Raw genomic sequence first — 24719 nt, forward strand, 5'->3', positions numbered from 1 at the left:
TTTTAAGCAGTTATAAAATTATATTTAAAAAAAAAAAAAAAAAAAAAAAACAAAAAGTAATTTATTTAGAAGTACTTCACTTCAGTCTATACACAGAACTTACACTGAGACGAGTGGAAATACGTAACACCACTTAATAACTTGGGAATTGAACTCGGGAACTTAGACTCATCAAAATAGAATAGAAGACTTATTAAATAGGGCAGAAAGTAGCAGTAATAAGTACTAAAAGATAAAGACAATTTTCATTATAATTTAATTAAATATAATATTATAATACTATCGATTCATGTATGTTTTCACACCCAGGGTACAGTTCCGAACAGTTTTCAGTCTCCACGTGAGCTTTGTCGTAATCCTTATGTTCATCGCGTTGAAACTCTTCGCCTTTCGGTAACCTGTAATCATGATATTAAAATATCAGTTCTAAAAAAAAAACAATAATTAAATATGATTAATTTATCGCTTGTGTGACGGTAAACGGCTCTACGCTTGTATTTATACCATTTTGTTCTCGAGTAGGTACTGACACAACGTTTGCCTTGCTCATAAATTTTATATGTGTAGAAAGAAGAAACTTATCTTATTATCCTTCTTCCAAAAAAGGAGGAGGTTCTCAATTTATCATATATTTATAAATTAGTTTTGGGTCAATTAGTTCAAGTTTTTAATTTAGGCAATTCTATATTTTTCAAAAGGCTTATCAATAAAAACTTACGTAAAAACAGCACGAAGGAATTCTTGCACAAACGTCCCCTGCTGTGTATGCCGCTGTGCTGCCTCACACAGCTTGTAAAGCACGCACTGACGCCCATCTCGACCCATTCTGAAACATTTTGTTGGCGATTTTAAAAAAAAATAGAATTTGTAAGCTGTGGTATCAAAAACTAGTCACCTAGTTTGGCTTTTAGACCAGAAAAGAATTTATGATTACAAAGAAGGCAATGAAACCAAAAAAACAACTAAGTCATGAAAAGCAAACGTCATAACTGTATGATGGGATAAACAACCAAGCTAAATTAATTTTAAGTAATAAACATAAGGGCTTTTTTCTAGACTATGTCGTTACTGCTATATATATAGAAGTAAATGGAGGATTAACATTTTGAATGCCGCTTATTAGAGAACAATAGAAAATCCATTGTGTCTCGCGTAGATCTACGCGGCATACAAAGGGTTTATGCTTATGTCAAGTAAGTAAGTAAGTAACAACAAAAAATCCTATCCAATGTGAACATGGTAAATAAAATACTCACGCTTCCAACATTTTCTCAATCTTCCCATACAGTTCTACTCGATTTCGTCTATGGAAGTCTATACTATTCTTGTCTAAATTATGATGCTTCAAATAGTCCAATTTGAAGTGTTTTTCATGCATCTTCTTACGATCTATCTTCAGTTTCAGCTTCTCTTTGTATGACATACTCTTGTCTTCGACGCTTCTTTTGGAGAATGCTGGATTCACTATTAGCCTCCTGAAAAAGTCAATCAGAATATTTAAATAAAAGCTAACATTAGCCTCGGTATCCCTGCCGGGGCTGAAGGATTGTTTGAAAGAGTTACTACTTCCATACAGGAGGCTCCAGAACGGACAAAGATGGGTTTTAGTCAGTAGAAGATTACTGGGTCATCTGATGGTTCAACCCAGATCATATCAGTCTTGTTGTTTCCAAATAAATGATCGAACCTATTTCACACACCCATCAGTACCTAAATCATCGTCTATAAGCAAAGCGTCCCGTCTATACCTTGGACTTTTTACAATTGTTTGAATTATTACCTTTTATAAGGAACTTTAGCAATAAGTCTGCCATCTTCATCCAAGTAGTTGATGGTCTTAACCACATCACTTCTTCGCAGAGGTCTCTCAAAGTCCTTGAATGTGTGGAATATAGAGGGGTCTGTAGGCAGATTCCAGGCTAGACCCACGGTACTGCCGAATAGGAAAATATCGCCGATGGGGATCAACGCCGCAGTTTGACAGCAGAATACTGGAAAATTAAAAAAGTGTAAGTAAGTGATGATGTTAGCAATAATTGCTTCAGAGTTTTCGTCTGTTCATTTTAAATTTTACGATGAGCTAGAATTTCAAGATAGATTCACCATCTTTTCATAGTATCGCAATAATTCCCAGAAAACCACGTACTGGTTCAAGCTCCAGTTTACGTGTTTTTTCCTCCTTTTTGTCGCTCTTTTGCGTACTTAGGTGACAAACTTTACACTGCGATGCAAACAAGCTGAAATTACGCTACTTCTGTAGATAAGGATCTAATAATATGTGGTATTAGCCGGTTTTCTGACGCTCGCAAAATTTTTGTGGACAACGTTTGTATGCATGAAAATTAGATCAAAATGCCAAAATTATAAGCTGTTACTCTACCAATATTATTAATATTGTGACCAATATTCATAGCGGATTTCATCCAATTAAGAGTAATTAACATTCATCATAATATTTAGACCACGAGCTAGAATGTCAAGCAGTTTATTTACTCTAACCTCGCTGTACTTAGTAAAGTAACTGAGATGTTTATAACAGGTCAAGTATATCCCAAAACAGTATTCAGTTATGAATCAAATGATAAGGGTACATAAGTATTCAACCTACCGAGTTGCAGAGAGCTTCCATCTGGAAATATTACGAATCTCTTTCGTCTAGACAACGCTCTTGATCCTTCATTTTCCTCGTGAAATTCATTAACCGTATTATTTCCATTGTCCTTAACATTTTCACTAATTACTGTCTGTAGAACTAGGAACGTTACAAAATATGAAAGGATACTATTCATATTTGGAACAATGACGAACTTCAAAAATGTTTTCGTTCAAAATAGGAACCCAACCTGTTCCTAACGGATTTTATTTAGAACTGGCCACACGGCTGTCAAACTGGTAGATTCGAAATATGATTTTCAATTGTCGATTCAAAGTTGCCCGTCGTGAATCATAAAATGTACTGTTCAGTTGTTGTACTATAGAAACCCTAATGTTACAAATGAAACGGTCAGTTAACACTGTGTAAATTGATTTACTGTTATCGCCGTGTGACAATTTGGAATGTTAAAAACATAAAATGTTTGCTCAGAAACAATGAAAGCTATGTAGGCCTTATTAGAGCGGTAGTGTTTTATGATTCCAAATAGGGTGTAGTCAAGATTGAACATGTTTTTTGGGGCATTTGTAATAAATAAAAGAAAACACTGGTAATAATTTGTTAACGAATAAAACTCAAGTTAAAAGACGATGCAAATGCATATAATTTTAATAATACCTCTATGTAATCTAGGTTTAAATCGAATAGTTTATTAAATCTTATATATTATATCTTATAACTGAAATGAGGTATGACATGAGGTCGAAATGCATGAATGAATTACCTATTATCAAAATACATTAACTTATTAACATAAATTATAACTAATGCGATGGCCAGAATTGACATGTTTCGGAACTCCCTTCACTTAACCATCAAATCATCTTTTGTGTTTATAATTTTCGATTAAATTCGCACAATATTCTGGCTTTCGCATACGTCCACCCATTTGATGAATTCTTCTTATAATAAACAAGTGAAAAATATACAACGAAATGGATTTAAATCAAGCCGTTCGCCAATACTCAATCGACGAAGGGCTTGACAATAATAACCAACTTACTACCTATGTACTCCCTCATTATCATTATACACTTAAATAACCATCTTCTTCAAAATTTAATCTCTATACTTAACTGTAAGGATCTAAACCTTAATTCCTAAAGGAACTGCAGACAATATCGGCCATTATACCTTGAACATGGAACGCAATGCCTAGTTTCCTATGTAGGTTGCAAGCAAACGACTTTCGACTTAAAACAATAATATCATGAAAAGCAACTACTTAATATAAGGTGATCTTAACCAAAGCTTACTAAAGAACATTTAAAAATAAATACAATCTTTTGGAAACACAAAATTAAGTATAAAAAAAAATTGTCATTGTCAGTTGAACCTATGAAAAATATTATCCTCTTAGCGAATCTTAATCTTTACCAGATTATTATTTTTGACAAAATCAGACATATTTTCCACATAAGTACTTCTGATTAAAATAATCTATACATATAATAAATCTGTAAAAAAACGTTGTCTGTACATTGAATATATTAAAAAAATAATAATTGGGTGGGGTTTAGAAACAGTAATGGAGCACAAATCCAAAAAAAAAATCTGTCTGTATGTCTGTATGTCTGTATGTCTGTTTGTTTGTACACGCTAATCTTCCGAACTACTGAACGGATTTCAATGATTTTTTCTTTGTTGTATCAGTATTAAGCCTGGTCAACATATAGGCTATAATTTATCTTCGAAACTTGAAGACCTGATGCAGAACTCCATCAGACCAATAAAACTATAAGAGATACAAATATGGTGCCGTGGCAAAAATTGTTTCATTTGATGAGCATTTTCAGCTGAGATAATAAATTTTAAGATCTGGAACACCTGATGTGGAACCCTAAGAGCCCAGCTTCTCTGTACCATATACAGGTATGACGTTTTAGCAAAAGTTGTTCAATTTGATAAGCACTTTCTATTGACTTATACAAATTGAAGATCTAAAACATCTGATGTGGAACTCCAGGGGCCCAGCTAGACTATATGAAGCATATGAAGATATGATGTTTTAGCAAAAGTGGTTCAATCTGATAAGCACTCTCTATTGACGCATTTTTCTTTTCTCTCTCACACAAACAAATAATAACGAAGATACAACAACGCTTGAATTTCGTGTTAAGTCACTGCTTAGTACAAATTTTACATACCTAGACGTGGCGTCACGAGCCCCCACTCTCTAACTTTGTTGCGTTATATCTCATTATTATTTTGTATGTCTCTTCCAGACCTCGGGACTACAGAGTTCCGAATTTTTGGGAGGCAAAGGTGGGGCCGAAGCCAACACGCTGAAGTCCTTTTGGGACAACTTTAATGAAATGGTGACACAAAACCGACGATTATCCCTTTATACACTATAGAAATGAATCCAAGGACAATCCCCGGTGGACGTCGTTAAAAAAAGACAATCCCCGGTTCTGTGCTAAATTATTGCTAACTATGGAGGAAAACTACTTGGGCTATTGTGATGGGATGTTAGTGGATGACAATGTATTAGGTACATGTAAAAACGGCAGGTGGAGACTCGCCACCTCACTTACTGGGCCCCCGGGAACCAGTCACTGAATAGCAACAAGAGGGCAACAGGGACATGAGCGGCTGAAGGGTGAGGATACCTCGGCGGACTTTAAACGCAGATTACGCGCTCCCTGTGCTTACCATGAGATAGCTACCCTCCGAGCAGGGCTACTAATCCTGCTCTAGCGACTCCACTCTGGACGGCCAAGCCAAGCCAGAGGCGAGAGACCTACCCCCGTCATGGTTTACTCCGACCGGCCGGAGATGGGGGACAGTATACACTCCCTGGAGAACTCAGTATATATAGCCCCGCGGGGTCGCTACTCCCCGTCATCAGCCTCAGATGTCCTGCGGTGCCTATATCTCATTATTATTGTCGTTATTATCTCAAGAGCCTTTGTCCCAATTATGTTAGGGTTGACTTCCAGTCACGATGCAACTGAGTACCAGTGTTTTACAAGGAGCGACTGCCTATCTGACCTCCACAACCCGGTTACCCGCTCAACCCAATACCCCTTGGTAAGACTTACTGGCTTCTGACTACCCATAACGACTGCCAAGAATGGAATGTTCAATGACAGTCGGAACCTACAGTTTAACATCCCCTCCAAATAACGGTCATTGGTATCCAAAATATACGTAGAAAGTACATACGAACTTAGAAAAGTTGCATTGGCAGGCACTTGCCAGACCTGGAATCAAAGACGCACGCTCATACTTAAGAGATTGGTTCTCTACCCACTAAACCACCACGAATTCCACTAAGTCACCACGACTTTGTCATCTATTTAATGTTTTTTTACGTAATATTTTTGCCACACACAACTTAAATGCGGACTAATTAGAATCACTACTTTTATCCCTATGTTCACGTCTATTGCGACTATTCAGATCTTTGATTTTGCTGACCCCGTAGTCGCTGGCATAAGGGACAGGATCCGCGTACGAAGTCGCGGGCAGAAGCTAGTTAATGGAATTTTATACACATGATATTAATGTTCCATAACATTTTTCTACAGCAACAATCTCCCGTTTACTCAACTCAATAAGCAAATCTCGGTGCATCAGGCTCCAGAGCAGGTTCATCACATTCAGGGTACAGCTCCTCACAGGATTCGGTAGCTGAGTGTGCTGCATCGTACTCCACGAGCTTGTCTACTCCTTTTGAGTTTTTCGGCAAACTGGAAGATAAAGTGAAGGCTATAAGATAGGCTTTGTAAGTGAGATAGTTGAAGGTAATGACTGTTAATGATTGGTCTGGTAATACTCCTATATGTATATGTATGGGGTAGAAAGAGATGAGTGAAAGCTAGACCTGGATTCTCGATCCATTTGGCACTAAATCTAGTGCTAATGAATGATTCGTATCGTGTGTCATAGCATTTAAATTACTGCATCCAAAACAAATCGTCCATCCAAATGTTTTCTTTAATTGCTCCTCTCTTGTAAGGGGTGTGTCTCTCCTAATCATAAGGGGCGCTAATATTAAGACCTCAAAAATAAAAAATGCTGCTCTAAATGGTATTGCCACATGTGCCTTACGGGCTGTTATTTAGAACAAGGCCTCAAAAGAGTTCCAAAAGATACAAGGGTTTATTCCAAATTTAAATTAACAGAATAATCACGGCGTCCCAAACAGGGTCTATATCAAATATCTGCCTTTCCCTTTAAATCTGGCCACTTGTAACACAATATCTGTAATTATATTCCTAATTATTCAATTTAGAGATTCGTAATTAATTATTCAGATAAATTATAATTCAGCTCAATCTTATCGTGCTTAGAATTGAGTAATTTGATTATTGTTTTGAGGGTATAATCGGTAAGATTAGTGATAGTGGGAACTAGGTCACTGAATCTTTACCTGGATCAGACAAGATCTAATTGTATAATTTTGCTGAGTAGATGAATTCAAATGTAGATGATTAAATTGGTGTTCAACTGCTTCTCTCTTATTTAGTTTAAAATATTGAGAACCTATATCCTGCAAGCTTATACAAGCTGTTGATTTGCATCCGTGCCATAGTCAAGGACGTAATTATACTAATGATTCTCAACCCAAATCAACAAAAAAATCGGCAGGAAAATTTTTGATTTTAATTTTTTTTCGGAAATCCGTTAATGTTATCTAGCCGTATTTAAACTTGGCGCGTGTGTTACTGGCCTTAAAACCGTGCTGCGCCCTCACACAAACCCAAACAGAAAGCATACGTAACGATCATTCATAAATTTCATTCATAAAATTGGATTACTTCTGAAATGCTACGACATTACAATGACAAAAAAAGCCGTGCGTATTAGCTATTTCCCGTCTACTGTAATTACAATCGATTATTTACGTATTTCATGTCCTCCTCCTGACGTATGGCACAAATGCAAATCAACACCTTGTATTATATACGCTTGTTATAGGCTAAATATTGGCAGTGGCCTAATGGCTTGTATCTTAAGGACCAGAAAAGACTTCCAAAAATGTGGTAATCTTTTTCACATTTTTTAAGATGTGAATAATATGGCATAATTCTGTTTTTCAGAAGAAATAAACGCAGTAACTCACAGTTCAGGAATCGTGAACAAAACCCAGTACTTACGTAAAAACGGCCCTCATTATTTCCTGGAAAAACATGCCTTGAGGATGGTCCTGCGTTTTACCGACCAAGCATAATGTTTTTAGCACACAATGCTTGCCGTTTACACCAAGACTGGAAATAGAAGCAAATGTAACATAAATACAGTTTCTTTTGGAATATAAAGGTGTATGTACAATGCAGTATTGAGACGATATTATTGCATCTGCAATTTATTATACACTGTAATATTGAGAGGATTTTTATTTTAAGACTCAGAAATTTAGGGAAAAAATTGGGGTGTGCCTTTTTTGCATATTAAAATAACTTTGTGATAGCTTCTTATTGTGTAAGTAGTAAAACTGGTAAGTGAAACTTTTAATTTAAAAAATGAAACTTGCTGAATATTTTGGAGAAATAACACTCAGCTACAGGTGTTACAAGCCAGAATATCCAAAAATCAAACGATCCTAAAAACTAAAAAAATCGTTTTACACGACGAACAACAGTGGGACATGGAACATAGTACGTACCCATGCAGCATCGTCTCTATTTTCTGGTAGAGTGCGGCGCGACTGCTCCTGTGAAATTCGACGCTCCGTTCTTCCATGCGTCCGTTCAAATATTCCCGTTTGTTTTCCGAAGCATGCATCTGTTTCCTGTCTATTTTGAATTTCTCTAAAGTTCCTTTTTTGTCCGGTTCGTCCACACTACGTTTCGCGAAAGCGGGATTTGCTATGGGTTTTCTGAAAGTTGTTCATGGATAGTTAATTCCGCATAGTTTGTTGGCTGTCTACTAAGGTTTGTAATTTTGTTGGCGTTTTCATTTGTTTTTTGTGTGTTAGTGTTTTATTGAATTCTTGTGTTTGTTGATCTGTAGCTACACACCTACATATGTAGTTACCAGACAAATGATGTTCACTTTTAAATCTTTATCAACATTATCATTTGCGAGAGAGAGCTTCATAGAATTTCCTTTTTGCAGACAATATCCAAAAATTTATCTGGTCACCCAAATGCCAGACAAGTAAAGTTGGTACTTTTGCAAGTTGGAACACGACATTAATTATTTGCCTAAGTTAGGTGTTAGGGTGGTTAGACTAAGAGAAGTTAGCCCGTTCGTTACAAGTCTGTTCCGAACTCATTTTAACCATGTTCCATAACCGTGTTAGAACATTTTCTACCTGATTTGTCTTATGAAGTTCGTAACTTATTGAATTTATATTATTCTTTATTGCACATTTATTTTGAAATATACAAAGTATACAGACAGTTTGTTTACAACGGCGATCTTAACCTAGAATTGGGTTCTCTTACAGCCAACCTTAAAGCCATAAAGAAATTCAATAGAGGTAGGTAATCTATTTGCTTATTAACAAATCTGTTGGATTATCAAAAATTCACTGACTTTTAAATAACCTTTTAACTCTTTATGACTATCAAAAACTGCACTACTTTTCACAGAGTTTATATTCTAAAAGACACTGTTGGTTCTTAAAACTTTATAAAACCCTACATTACCTGTGATACGGCTTCTTATCAATAATCCTCCCATCTTCATCAGTATAATAAATAGTTTTGGTGTCAACTCTTCGATGAAGAGGATCTGCATGATGATTGAAAGGAGAATAAGGATCCTGAGGTAACTCCCAGGCTAAGGCTGCAGTTGAACCGTATAAAAATATATCTCCTATACTGAACACCATGGCGTATGTTGTGCAGAAAACTGAAAAGGATAAATTGGAAAGACATTATGCAATGCTAAATACAAGGCTTTTATAAAAAGGTAGCTGAGGGAACAAGAAGGTAATTTGTTTTTGATTAGCGTATGGTTTGCAGTTCTTTATGTTTTTATTTTGAATGCGTTTATTTGCAATGCTAGTGTAAGACCCTAGTTTCTATAATTCATTGTTAACGTAATCCTTTTGTATTGAAAATAATGAGTTCATTAAACCAATTTTACTACATATTAAGCAAAGATTTTGCGTTTATCTTAAATTTTTGGTATAGGACCCTATATTCTATAATTCATTGTCTACGTAATGCTCTTGTACTGAGAATGATGAATTTATTAAACTAATATACCACATATTACGCAAAGATTTTATATTTTCAGCCCTCAAAAACTAGATCTAGAATTATAGGTTAGCGCTAAAGAGTCATGAATCACAGTTACTCGCAGATTCAAAAGATACAAATATTTCCTCATTTCACCCAGTTGATTTCCTTTATAAATGATGTGAGACCAGAAATTGTTATAACAACGTTTTCAGCGTTTTAAAGCGTACATTCACAGGGTCATTTGTTAGGAGCTCGGCAATCCTTTTGCTCTAATAGAGGGTTGCATCCAATATGCTCTTTGTACCAGCTCTTTAGATTTGTAGTGTCCAAATCAGGGGCAAATTAATGTCACAGTTTGTGGCAAGCGTTGGTATATTTACGGGAAAATGTTTTGGATTAGGATTTAAAATGCTGCGTGGATACTTTGAAATGTGTCATCATATTAGGAACACACTTTTGAATGCAAATCTGATTGTGAAGCAATATAAGTCACCAATACAACATGATGGTAGAGATATGATTTTAAGCCATATTTTGCAACAAATACCAACATTTTTTTTACAAGGGTGTCAAAGTTTTTTTGCACTACATTTAAAGCACATTTTTGCACATTTCAAGAGCTGGTTAGCGACGGTAATGCGCGACGTGGTTGTATTTACAAAATTGTTAAAATGGCTTTTATATTTAAAAAAAAAAAACATATTTTTTAGTAGGTTCTACTTCTTTCTATCTGTATGTTATTTCTTCACCATCGAAGTGTCAATCAAATTATTTTTATTGTTGGAATGTAATAATAAGTTATACATATTATTAGTATCATCTATGCTATACTTAGTATGGTATTGTAAAATCAAACTCACCCAACTGCAGAGAACTTCCTTCAGGGAATATGAGAAACCTTTTCTTCCTTGACAAAATTTCACTTTTCTTGTAAACTGTAACTTCTTCAGTGTCATTTACTTGTGCTTCGGATTGAACTCCCAAAACTATTAATAAAAACGCTAAATTAATTAATGACTTCATTTTGATTATTATTTTGTTAATTATTTATAACTTCACGTTGATTAGTTTTAAGTTTATTCTCTATTTCGGAAAAATCATCATATTTTTCTTTTTCTATATTAGTTTTTTTTCGAGTTTTTTTTTCTTTGTGATATGTATGGCTTAGGAAAGTACCACATTCGGTTCTAAGCTAACAGTGTCAGGATTATCCGCGGAACGGGCCGTAGATCACGACTAACAAATAACAGTAAACCGTTAGTATTTAGTATACAGGGTGATTTATTTCAGTAACGCGTGACACATTTTTTATGTGTCACTTGAGTGAGGCAGAATGAGGTTCTTCAATATTTTAAACTACTTTGATAATTGGTTACTTGTTAATTAATAAGTACACTTAAAAATCGTAATTTGTAATTCTTATTAAAAAATCTGAAGCTCCACTCTGAATCTGAACTCCAGATTTTTTGTGCATCTCTAACATTAGTTCAGCTTTTGTAATGGTGGTCCACATTCTAAAAATACATATTTTATTTGTACAAACCATGTACAAAGCTATTAATTTTACCGCCAAATCTATACCTACGTCGCAAACGCAACTACATACATACATACTTTTCAGTTTAGAAAACACCATGTATAATATCAACGCGGCTGTACCAAAACCTGTAGGCCATGTCAAAGAATACACACCAATAAATAAAAAATCAAATAAAACCTACTTTCGTGAAATAGTTTCGGCATTTAGTCTAGTCATCCATGTCATAGAATACTCTTCTTATAAGTACAACTCATTTCTTGAATTGGCATTTTTGACTTTTTAGTTTTTGAAAGTGAAATCCTTAATTTTTATAGAAGTATAAAATACTTTAAATTAACTCTTTGACTTGGTAAGTGTTTTGGCTATTACATGAAATAAGATAAGATTTTTTTCGTTCGCTATTTTCTTTGGTTGTGTCGAAATATAGGTCAGTAATTACGAAGGACTCTCAATCAAATAGCTACAAAATCTGGCATTCGTTTTTCGAAAACCATTCATAACTTACTGGCCTACATTTCAATTCTAAACCACATGACGTAATTTTTATGGAACGTAAACCGACCTACATTTCCAACTCTTTCCAGGTTCGAATTTCAAGTTCAAAATGAGAACTGTTTAAATATCGAACACATAACTTCATAGCCTATAGTTCGGCCATTCAGAGAATGCGTTCCTGACACGTCGCGATTGAACTGACGACGTAACTTTGCAATGGCGTTGCAGTTACGATAAAAATATTTTTGCTGGTTGTTTACCGTTTTAACAATTGAGGAGCATTAAAACAACATTATTATATCAATAATCAATGAATGTTATTACGTCGTCAGTTCAATCGCGACGTGTCAGGAACGCATTCTCTGAATGGCCGAACTATAACACCAGTTTAGTAATATGAAGAACTTCGTACCATTGGTGTTGATCTGCTACATAAGTTTAGTAGCATTCATCCTAATAGATGTTGGGGAGGCTAATGACACAAAGGCGGTTTTACACAGAAATAGGAGATATTTATCGTTCCTGAATATGACTCGGTTTTATGTGAGTACCTATTGCTTATTCTTAAAGTTATATTGCAATTTAAAATTCTCGATTTTTTTTTTTTGAGTACGACGTGATATTATTTTGGATATCCATAGTTCTAGCAACGCACAAAAGAGTGTAATACAATACGAGTATTTCTCAGACTCCTTATTTTTGCTACTGGACAAAAGCCTAATAAGATACAGAAGAGGCACGAGTATTGATTTTCATTTCACTCAAGATGGATTAGACATTTTCAGTTTTTTCAAGTCCAAGTTTCCTCAAGATGTTTTCCTTAAACGTTTGTCTGTTTTCTTTTACGGTTAATTATTTTTTTCTTTCAGCTTAAGTTCAACTTCAAAGCGAACATAATCCCGTGGAACCAACTGTTTGCCCAGGCTATAGGGTTCCGTATAAATTGGGACGCTCCTCCGACTACTTTTCGATCTTTTCATAGGATATACCGAAGGGATATTTACGATTTTGTTGAATCGTTGTTGGACAGGTAAGTTACTTTATATGTGATTTCTTTACACTGTAAGATTGGCATCCTTAGCCTTAGTAAACGTAAAAAGAATAGGACTGTAGGTGTTGATTGAATCCTCGCGACTTTTTCTTGAAACAGTTCATCCAAATTTTTATTGACCTCCCGAAAAGGAGGTGGTTATCAATTCGGATGTTTATATTTTTTGACTGATTAACATTGACTTAGACTTTAGAAGGTCTAGTGATTATAATAAATGTATTCAGAATTGAGCGTAGTTTTCCTTACTTCGGGTACTTCTACGCATAAAACTCTCGTGTTCAAATTCATACATTAAAATCTTTCTTTTTTCAGAAATGGTCTGGACGGCTACCATTGCCTGCGACGTGCCATCTGTGAGATGCAAATGATCTCAGAACCAAATGTTATCTACCACAAACTTCTGAAAATAGTTTTTAGGTAATATACGATTTTCGTACACAGACACACGACAGGTCGTGGTGGCCTAGTGGGTAAAAGACCAACCTCAAGTATGAGGGCACGGGTTCGATCCCAGGTTCAGGCAAGTACCAATGCAACTTTTCTAAGTTTGTATGTACTTTCTAAGTATATCTTAGACACCATTGACTGTGTTTCGGATGGCACGTTAAACTGTAGGTCCCGGCTGTCAGTGAACATCCTTGGCAGTCGTTACGGGTAGTCAGAAGCCAGAAAGTCTGACACCAGTCTAACCAAGGGGTATCGGGTTGCCCGGGTTACTGGGTTGAGGAGGTCAGATAGGCAGTCGCTTCTTGTAAAGCACTGGTACTCAGCTGAATCCGGTTAGACTGGAAGCCGACCCCAACATGATTGGGAAAAGGCTCGGACGACGATGATACGATTTTCGTATGTTATTTAGTGTAAGGAGATGTAAAGAGAGGGGAGTTTTCTGTCTCTAATTGATATTGACTCGGATTTTCATTTATTTCTAAAGATTTTTTGGGTAGAATAAGTGTTGTTTTTGAATTCTCATAAAATGGTGAAAACAAAGAAATACAATTATTGTATCATACCTATGTATGAGTATTCTAAATTGAAGTATCCTTGAATTTAGATTCTTACAACAATATATATTTGTAATTATGCTCGGTATTAACAAATATTTATGATCTTTTTTCAGGAAAATGTCTCCAGCAACGGAACGGTGGCACAATATTACTGAATCAGACTGCAATATTTCAATAAATACCTGTCCCATATCATTGCTAGAAGTTTCACCCTATACCGATCTTGTTTAAGTGTTAAAATGTTAGTAGAATTAAGTGTTGTTGACTTCGTTATTATAGTTTTAATGAAATTGTCGTCTGAATTAAATAGCTTTTAATATTTATAGAATTATACTTTTTGAGTTCAGCTACTGTCTACTTCTTTGCTCACCATAACAGACCCTATTCGCAGACTTTCAATGGAGGAATGCCTTAAAAAGTGACTGCACGTACAATTAATGTTATTGTCTTGTTGAATTATGCAATACCAAAATACAAACAAAGCAATAATAAAATAAATAATCATAGCCAAATTACTGTAACATAATATTTAAATTATCATGAATCATCTTCCAAAACGTAATCCATTTGCTATTTGAGAAATAAATCTGAACCTTCAAAGTCTTACTTTATGAGGTTAGTCTTACTAACATTAGGTATTTATGCTGAAAAGTTTGATTGCTTGAACGCGCTAATTTAAGCTTCTACGAAACTGATTGAAATATGATTTCCGTGCTAGATTAAGAACCTATTTATGGTGGAAGATTTTCGACTATTTTCTTGTCACGTACCCGTACGTACACGTACGTAAAAAATTATAGTTCCATGTTAATTTTACTGACCTCTTCATTAAAGTTAAACACTGCGATTGTTAAAAAGAAAATATTACAAGTGTGACTTTACCCTTACAATATAACAATTTGCACATTCTTCAATGCACTCTAAAACAGTAGGAGACTCAACCTACATCTCGTAAACTAGTTCATATTGTCCAAACACTATAATTATTGATAAACTATAGATCAAATACAACCTACTTTGAGGAAGTCTTGTTGTTTGTAAGTATTTCTATGTATGTATTGTCACTCTTATTATTCTTATGTCCACACGTGTCTTTGCTTGTGTGCAGAAAAAAAGTTTATTTTTTTCAAATTGAAACTTTATATAAGTATAGAGTTGATCTGAAACTTATTAAACAAACAATATGTGACTAAGTTTATTTTGTAGAAAGGAGCTGTTAGTGTGTTAGTGATTGTGTTGTAAATAGTTAAGGAATTTATGTATCGATATATTAATTAAACTCAAAGGTGATCCTGATCAGAAAAAAGCCAGCAGCTTTTGAACAGAGAAAAGTTTTAAAGCATACAAAAAGTAAACAATACAAAGATGCAACTATAACTCTGGCAGCCCCAATTGAAACAGTACCAGACTTCCAATTCTATATAATATATTTTTTGTAATTTAGAAGAAAATAATTTCAAATGCATAAGTATATGCAAGTTTGTGTCCTGTGCTATATTTGTTTTGTAGTGTTTATACTTATTGATGTAGGTAACGCTAATGATACCACAATTCAACGGCACAGAAGGTATCTTAGCTTCAAGAACATGTCGCATTTCTTTGTAAGTATTGCTCTATTTACCTTTTATTAGTTCCATACATTCATTCGTATTTAATTTCCTACCTCAATTGTTTAAATAGCCTCTTGCCGACTATGTTGGAGTCAGCTTGCATGCTAATGGGATGCAGCTAAGTGCCAGTGTTTTAGAAATAGCGGCTGCCTATTTGACATCCTCAACCCAGTTACGGCAACCCAATACCCCTTAGTAAGACTGGTTATCAGACTTTCTGGCTTCTGACTACTCGTAACGACTCCAAAACATCTTCAAATGCCAGCCAACATGGCGGACAATAAGTTCAGAAGTGCATACATAATTAAAATTATCCTGTAAACTGATTTCAGCTTCGTTTCAACTTCAAAGTCAACATAGTGCCGTGGAACCAGATCTTCGCGCAAGCCCTCGGATTCCGTATGAACTGGGACGATCCGCCCGACACCTTCCATCCTTATAGAAACCATTTCATACATAGAAGGAGTCTTTATAGTCATGCTGAGACTCTTTTGGACAAGTAAGCATATTACTTATCTTAATATAATAACTTCTTACCAAAATATAATAATAACACTAATTTATAAGAACTTAATTTTATATAGACCTTATAATTTTGTTTATGCAAAAATATTTGTTTTGTTATCAAGATAATCTACATAAAAGTATCCAAACTTACAGTATTTTGTACTAGGAGAACATACTCGGTGGGAGCTTCACTTCCACGATATTGGTCAAATAGTTTTACCTTTTAACATGGAAATAGCTATATTCACTGTCTTGACCTCTTTCTAAACTAAAATTCTGTGACAAAACAAATGTCCTAAATATTTCAGAATATTGACCTGATTCTTCCATTAAGGTCAATAATAATGTTTGTATGCTTTCGGATTTATAAGTCAGCCAAAAGATCAGCACTAACTAATACAAATAGAAAACTTTCTCTAACAGGAAAATATTTATTTTCTTCCGTTATACTTTCTTGTTTTGGTTATTTCATATGAGAATTGATTATATAGCATCTTTTCTGCTCTACATAGTAATAATTTTCTAGACTTAAATACCAAAAAAAAACTTAAATCAATTTGAAATAGAAAAACTACATTCTATCAGACTCTACCTCTCTTTGAATATCAAGATAAATAATAGGTAATGTAGAACTATTTAAAAAGGTCGTATGGCTGTTTTAACTAACAAGCCGTTTTCGTACTCATTAATAGAATTGTCTTATTTATCAAGATCTAATTCATTTACTAACGCATCTTTTTTTATTATGTTAGGTTAGCTAATATTTACTAGAGCAATTACTAATCACTTATTTGTTCGACATTTGTTTTATTATTCACACCTTTCAACAGTAACCGTGCACCGATATAAATAAAGATAAATTCATAAACTTCCATGAAAATTCACCAAAAATAAATTGATTGCCCTAGGAACGGCCTGAATGGGTACCACTGCGTCCGCCGAGCCATTTGCGAAATGGAAACGATCCCTGAACCTCACAAAATATACCACAAACTTTTAAAAATGGTATTCAGGTAATATAAAATGACATTTTTAATGAAATTATGGTCTTAGCTGACGCTCGTTGAAACGCTCAAATGAAATTACGAGCAAATTTCACGCCAAAATGGACATTCGTTCGGAAATTACAGCGTGGCCCTGTTGAAACAAAAGTTTAAGGTTCACTTGAAACATTATTTCTGGAAATTAGATTTCGAATCTCAAGTTTTTGTTATTGGTTTGATTTCATTTTGATGTTATTATAAACGTGATTTTGTCTACTGGTTATCATATTCTACGTTTATGTGGATAGATATAGTGGAAGTGGATGATCAAAGCAATGAAAGATAGGATGCGTGAAAGTCAATGACTTTCAATTTTAATTGATGAGTTTCATTATTCCTGACCCCTATATCTTCCATTTTTTTATTATATCAGGTCTTACACTTAGCGAGTGTGCCTGAAATACTTTTGATAATTAAAATACGTATGTTTTCAGGCGACAATCAGCGGCTACAGACAGATGGCACCGCAAAACTGCTGAAGATTGTGAAGTTTCCATATCATCATGCCCGTTCTCATTCCTAGATGTATCACTTTACACAGATATATAAAGGTTTAATTTTCCATAGACTTCATCATTAATACAAAGTTCTGTCTGAAAAGTTTTATTTTTTAATTAAATTGCAGTAAATGTTTTAGGTATCATTTTGGTTAAAAATAAACCTGTTATAGGTTAATGTAAGTTTTGTGTTTCTAAGAAGCCATGTCAATATGTTTATTTTTGTAGTTTAGTAACCGTTTGATGAACCACCAGATTCAAACTCCTAAATATTGTGTGATTCTTCGAGTAAAATATAACATAATTATTATGTAAAGATTTATTTATTTATTTATTTATTTAGGCACACCAACAACTTATTTACAAATACTTTCACATATATAAGTTTATAATTGTAATAAGTCCTGCGTAAATATGTTAATTACAGGTGCGCACAACGTTCAAATTAAAAATAACTTAAATTAAACTAAACCAAACTATGCATAACAAAAATAATAATAAAAAAAAGATAAATTTATGATAATTTTAAGAGATTTCCGATGTTCCTATCAAATCATCGACTGATTCAAAACCACCCAAACATTGCCCCCAAAATACATCTCAATACTCAAAACAGCGTGACATCTACATCAAAATTCCATACAAACCAACGGAGGCCCAAACAAAAAAAAAGGCCGTCTACCCACCTAATGACGTCATATAATAATATGGCGCTAACAAGCTCCACCCGGATGCCTGCCCGTGGTAATATACAGTTTTTAATTAAATTATTCGCTCGGAATTCTAGTTTAGTTACACTAGAGGATTTATGTAAAAAACTAACTGGGATTTTTCTACGTATACTGAGGAAAAGTTAGCTATGGTCCGCTAGTTAGGGTTTGAGCTGTTTCTCTGCCTAATTCTGTCATTAAATCTGTTCAGGTGAAATTTTAGTTAAGGACTCAAAAGCCTGAAAAATACAGTAATACTCCACACTATTCAAATTCCATAATTAAATATTTTTTATTTATATGCTATGAGGTATGATATGATTATCGTCATCGAATCAGGAAGGAAAATCTTTACTTAATAGATTATTTACAAATTACCCCTTTAGTATACACCCACTTAAGGAATACTTGCCAATTATAAAAAAAAACTCAAAAACAAATATTTTTTCCTCGTTGACCACTGAAAGGAAAAAGCTTTATTGTCATAGCTATACGAAAATATTCACGTATTTTCATCTCTGTCTGATACTTAAAACATCCTATCCCCCATCTTTAGATACACTTTGAACTGAAACTGGACTAATGAAAGCTCAGTGCGTGGTAAGCACAAAATAAATCTAGTTAGGTACCATTGGACCAGTCAATAAATTCTGGAGACGTCTAAATTGGCTGCTATTGAGCTGATCGTCCTATGGGACATGGGGACAATTATTTTTAATCGAATAATATACTGGTAAGTATTTGTCGCATCCTTAAAAAGAGGGCGAGACTTTTTTATTAATTGTGAAGAAAGAGATATAAATGAAATAACATTGAGAAAAAAAATGCAAAGATAATTAATTATATACCTGTTCTTCAGCTTAAAGTTATAGCAATTCTGTTTGTAATTATTATTACGTAACCTTTTCTAACGTTGCGACATCCCCGTTTCTGCTTATTTAATATGCCGCTATAATATACCAACATACTATTAGGTACTAAGTAGGCACCTGTAAAGAACTATTAGATAAATTAAATGTCTTATAATAAGGTCTTTCAACATACCAAATAAAATACCCTAAATGTGACAACGTCAGCCCAAACAGAACAAACCGCCACAATCGAGAACCGATAGTTGACAAGCCACTAAGTCAATGTAAATATTGTAAGGAAAAGATCGTCTTTACGTGACCAGTAGCATATATGAGATTTACTTAATTTGTCGCAAGGAGCGGTCCGGGCAAACAGCCGGGCTTTGCTCAAGACACTTTATAACCAGGACTGCACGGGATTACTCGTCCCGACATTTCTTTTTAGCCACATTTTCAGTCTCTTGGACCGCGGTTTAGAGATAGTAAATGGCTAGTTTAAAGATTGGGTTTTTGAGCCCTGTTTTAGAGGTTGAGCTTTGTGCATTTGTTGGGTACGTGGTGGATGAATTGTTACAATTTTCAAGGAGGTATACTGATGAAAAATGGGATCCATGTTTCTTATCCATTCTTGCTAAGGCAGTCTGCTCTTTTAAGAGTAATAATATCAGAGGTATATATTTTCAACATAATAATAATGTCTGGACACATTTTCACACACGGTCGGTTAGCCCCATGGTAAGTTATTAATTAACTTGTGTTATGGGTGCTAACACAACTGATAAACTACATATAGCTACATATATACATATTGTAACACCCAGACCACGGCCAACAAACATGCTCATCACACACATGTCGACCGAACCGGGAATCGAACCCGGGACCTCAGGTTCGGCAGTCCGGCATGGTGACCATTGCGCCATCGAGGTCGTCAATATTCACAAGGTAATGAAGACATGTAGAGAGTGGCATAAACACCTGCATGATTTGATTATTTTCGGTCATTTCGATAAAGAAGACGATCAAAACACAATATAATCTGTAATTGTAATTTTTACAATTTTTTTTTTTAAGTCATAAAAAAAATCATGGGCCATCTTTTCATCATTCATCTCTCAATATGCTGAACATCTCCATGAGGCCCTGACCCTCAGGGCAGCCGGAGTAGATAGAAGCACAGTTGAACATCTGCCTCCCAGCCGTGGCCGCATCATAGTAGGAACCCATCAGGTATAGTAAATCATCGTCTTTCTCGTCAAAAGGGGTCTTGCCGTAGTCTGGCCTGGAATTTATAAACGATACAATTTTATATACTGGGTGTCCCATAAGTCCTTTGAAATCTAAATTTCGAATAAAATTTAAATGGCGCGCGGGAATGGCATGCGGGGTGCGGGGATAGCATCAACGGTCTTTCGAAATTCATTCGCCATGGAAAGTTTTACCGGAGCGGACCGTGGTTTTTGTGTGCTTGATTTTTATCACATCAATGATTCGGCCACCATTGCGCAGCGTAAATTTTGAGAGTATCGCAATTTGCGAACGTTTAATGACTGTCCCAGTGTTCAAACGGTTAAAAATTGGGTTCAGCAGTTCGAGGTGACTGGATCTACAATTTTATTTTGTTGAATAAACAACGATCGGGCCGCCCAAGGACATCACGGACGGAAGACAACATCGACGTAGAGTTCGTGAAAATCCTACTCAATCCATTCGTAAGCGTTCCAATGCATTAAATACACCCAGATCGACGTTACAGCGCATTTTAAAGAAAGATAAGAAATTACCATCCATAAAAAATTCAGTTAATACAGGAACAAAAAGATACGCCGCGCAATGGTGGCCGAATCATTGTTGTGATAAAACTCACGCACACAAAAACCACGGTCCGCTCCGTGTGCGTTACCCAGGCCAGATGTTGTCGAAAATGGTCATTTTAATCTTATAGATAATTAGTTGTGCGGCTTCTGTAATTGTTGCGCACATTTTTAAATTTGTTTTCGCTTTTTCGTAACCACCTAAACTTGGTCGGGTTACCACGGTCATTCACTTCCTAATGACTTTAATCGTATTATCTCATTAATTATCCAATGTACTGAGCTGAAATTTTACTGATATACAACTGATCTAAATAACTAATTATTGACATAACATTCAGTTCATATATCCAATCCAGTGGCCAAATAACATCTGGCCTGGGTAACGCACACGTCCGCTCCGGTAAAACTTTCAATGGCGAATGAATTCCCAAAGACCGTTGAAGCTATCCCCGCACCCCGCATGCCATTCCCGCGCGCCATTTAAATTTTATTCGAAATTTAGATTTCAAAGGACTTATGGGACACCCAGTATAATGATACAGTATTAAATAAGTAAATTCGGTGCAGGTGTTTACTACAAGACAAGTTATGTAATGTAGCCACTTCTAAGTTTCATTACCTTTACTAATCTTATGAATGCGAAAGTAAGTTTTCACGCCAAAACTACTGAACTGATTTAAATGTTTGGTACACAGAGTCTAGAGACTGAAAAAGAGCACAGGCTCTTGAACGGCTAAGAGAAGTATTTCCCTAGGGTTGAGACTGGAATCGAAGAAAACAACTGGTTATCTGTAATTCGGGAATTAAAAGAGCTACGATCTTAAACATAATATACCTACATTTTTTTATACTATAGGTACGTATAGTATATAGGTAAATTGGATGAAAATCAAAATTAGGATAAAAAAACAAAAAACTGCATTAATAAGGTAAAGTTACCTATAATTGAAATAAGGTAATAATTGCCTTCATTATTTCGCAACCGACACGATACTTCCTCATTATTTAAATAGAGCGATATCAACTTAATTAAGTGTAAAATATTCATAATGAGAACGCGATCAATGACCCGAATGAGATTGACAGTTAAGTCAGTAATACTATTATTTTCATGCCATGCATTTTAAAATTAACTTTTATGGGATTTATTTATTGAAAAAATATTACCTTGCTGGACACTTTTGAATGTACGTACTTTTGGTCATTTTCTTTGATATATGGATCTTTAAAGACCGTCCTTCATTTCTTATGACAAATGCAGTAATGTAAAAATTGAGTTATTTAAATACTAGTAGTAAATTTCGAGGAAACCTGGACTATAATGTTTCAAATCACCAACCCGCATTGACTAATCCTTCTCTGCGTGAGAGGATGCTAGTGAGAGATAGGATCCATGAAAGATGGTGGCATTAAGTTATTATTGTTAAAATCTTACTTACGTCAGCAAAATATGAAGTAATTCTCCCACCAATCCTTCTTCTTCCACTGGGTATTGCGCAGCTTCACAAATTGCTCGAAACACGCACTCGTCACCATTCATGCCTTTTCTGGAAAGTGCAACGACTATAATTAATTTATATTCAGAAATATCACACCTTTGTAAAAAATCATCGACGTCTAGTTAGGGTTAGGGACAGCTGATTACCAGTATTTCTCAAAGAGCAACTGCCTTTCTGACCTTCTCAACCCAGTTACCCGGACAACACGGTACCCCTTTTGAGGCTGGTTGCCAGTGCTTCTAACTTCAGACTACCCAACTTTAGACTGCCAAAGATGTTCAAGTGACAGGCGGGACCCAACGAGTTAACGAGCCTTCCGAAATCCGTCACATCAGCATTGACTATAACTAAGAAATAAGTACCTAATAAATAACTCTTAGAAGCTAACGAACAACCAACTTCAAAACAAAACAGTCAACACAATATTTTCACTATCCTACTTCTCACATAGCCTTGACTTCTCCATCTCATTACTTATTATACCCACCAGAACTAAAAAGTACTCACGCCTTCAACATATCAGCAACAGCCGTATAAAACGTCAGCCGTTCATCTCTCCTGGCTGCTATTTCTGCCTCCCTCTGCTCTCTAGACACCGTCTTGATGAAGTAATACTGAGATAGCTGGGTAATGTTGGTGAATTGCACGTATTGGTACTGGAAGTTCGCTGCGAAGGCGAGGCTTATGTAGTCCTCAGCTTTGATTGGTGCTGAGAGGCCGATGATCAGCTGAAACGTGAGGAAAAACAGTTTTGCAATGCGATTTTATTGTTATAGTGAATAGGAAGGTTTCTTAAAAATGTCTTTGTGATTTTTCATTATATTTTTGATTCATTGCGATTGCGTTATAAACTTTATTATTAAGCTAAAAGACTTTACACGGAGATGACACTGCCTTCTGTGAGTATGGGCAAATGTCCCCAGTTTAGCGGAGGCATTTGTCCAGCAGTGAGTTTCTCGGCTCTGACGATAAAGATACGTTTATTCGCAACGACGATGACTAATTTGATTTCTGGATAATTGAGGCAGGAAACGCCACAACTGACAATTCATGTGATTAACTTATTGAGAATTAAAGATACATTAGTTACCTTACCTTATAAGTACCTCCTTGAGGATAAACCAGAGGCAAGCTGTTGATCTGCCGCTTCATCACCATCGCTTTATGCTCCTCCTCATCATTAGCAGCCACTCCTATGCTCAACAGCAACACAGCAGTGATAATAAAGTTGCCACTGGAATTTAAGACAAAAAGATGATAAATTAAAGATCATTTAGTTAAATTGAAAAAAAAAATACTACAACCTGTTGTTACTTTAAATATATTATTCTGTTTTTATAATTATTTTATACGTTAATATCCAGACAAAACAGAAAATATTACCACAATTTTGCAGTCATCATTTCTTTTTTTGCTCCTCGTAAGTGGCACTATTTAGTTAAGCCTCCTTTTAACACCATACCACTTTATCTCACTGCATAATTTTGGGATAAACTTTTTAATTTTCAACAGCCAATCAGAACGCGAGTAGTCAGTTCACGCGTGCCCACTGCTTATCAATGCTGTCATTTCGAAAAGGTGTCATTGCACCCGCTGTGTGTACCCGGACTTATAAGATCGTGTTCACACTGTAAAGTAGGTGTTGGTTGATCCGGGTTGAGTTTGGTTTACACCTTTTTTGAGAAAATGCTTAGTCATGCTTACTGGTGTATTTTGGTAAATTGAAAATTTTATTATTAGGGAAATCATCAATACATTTAAGTCCATGAAAATCCGATTTCTTTACGGTGTTCCACTATATTATCGTCTACTTCCTCAATCTTGCAAACTGCTGCGCTGGCAATCTCTGGCCCTAACAGTATCCCTTCTAGATCTTTAAAGCATGCGATGCGATTAATGGATGGAAAAGAGTACGACTATAAACCGCTAAGAACTTTTATAATTGGGTTCTATAGTATTTGAGTGCGAAAAGTATTGTATTTCCAGTTCCCAAAATAAGACTGCCAGTTTTTGTCAGGCGCTAGTCGCATCACGACCAAGACCAAAAAGATTTTGGTCAAAATTAGAAACTAGAACCGGGTGTAAAAATCTATTTACGTCATTGTATATATCCAATACATGTTCCTCAAATGACTTATTTTAACGTGTACCAAAAACAATGACGAAAATTCCCACCCAAAAACGAAAGGTTTATGAAAAGTACCGCAACCCTGCACACGTCTTTAGTTTAAATCTTTTAGTCACATGACTCCGCCCACTAGTACACTCGGTACACTAATATGTTTATCCAATAGTTGGTC

At 35.3% G+C, this 24719-nt stretch overlaps 3 protein-coding genes across 3 annotated transcripts; 2 read left to right on the top strand and 1 right to left on the bottom strand.

The window, feature by feature from the left end:
• Positions 1-12226: 12226 nt before the first annotated feature.
• On the top strand, positions 12227-14182 carry LOC124637202. The gene is made up of 4 exons (XM_047173560.1): positions 12227-12373; positions 12700-12860; positions 13194-13298; positions 13999-14182. Exons 1-4 carry the CDS (start codon positions 12227-12229, stop codon positions 14114-14116), a joined length of 531 nt encoding a protein of 176 aa, XP_047029516.1. The 3' UTR covers positions 14117-14182.
• A 1163-nt stretch (positions 14183-15345) lies between these two features.
• Positions 15346-17594, top strand: LOC124636768. Its single transcript, XM_047172905.1, has 4 exons — positions 15346-15486; positions 15828-15994; positions 16911-17015; positions 17480-17594. Exons 1-4 carry the CDS (start codon positions 15346-15348, stop codon positions 17592-17594), a joined length of 528 nt encoding a protein of 175 aa, XP_047028861.1.
• A 2613-nt stretch (positions 17595-20207) lies between these two features.
• LOC124637095 lies at positions 20208-23577 on the bottom strand. Its single transcript, XM_047173427.1, has 4 exons — positions 23515-23577; positions 22927-23147; positions 22360-22467; positions 20208-20385 (listed from the first exon to the last, which is right to left on the bottom strand). The coding sequence occupies exons 1-4, from the start codon at positions 23575-23577 to the stop codon at positions 20208-20210; spliced, it is 570 nt and encodes a 189-aa protein (XP_047029383.1).
• Between the last annotated feature and the right edge of the window lie 1142 nt (positions 23578-24719).

Source organism: Helicoverpa zea, chromosome 15 (genome assembly GCF_022581195.2).
Source record: "Helicoverpa zea isolate HzStark_Cry1AcR chromosome 15, ilHelZeax1.1, whole genome shotgun sequence".
In the NCBI taxonomy this organism is placed as follows: Eukaryota; Metazoa; Arthropoda; class Insecta; order Lepidoptera; family Noctuidae; genus Helicoverpa; species Helicoverpa zea.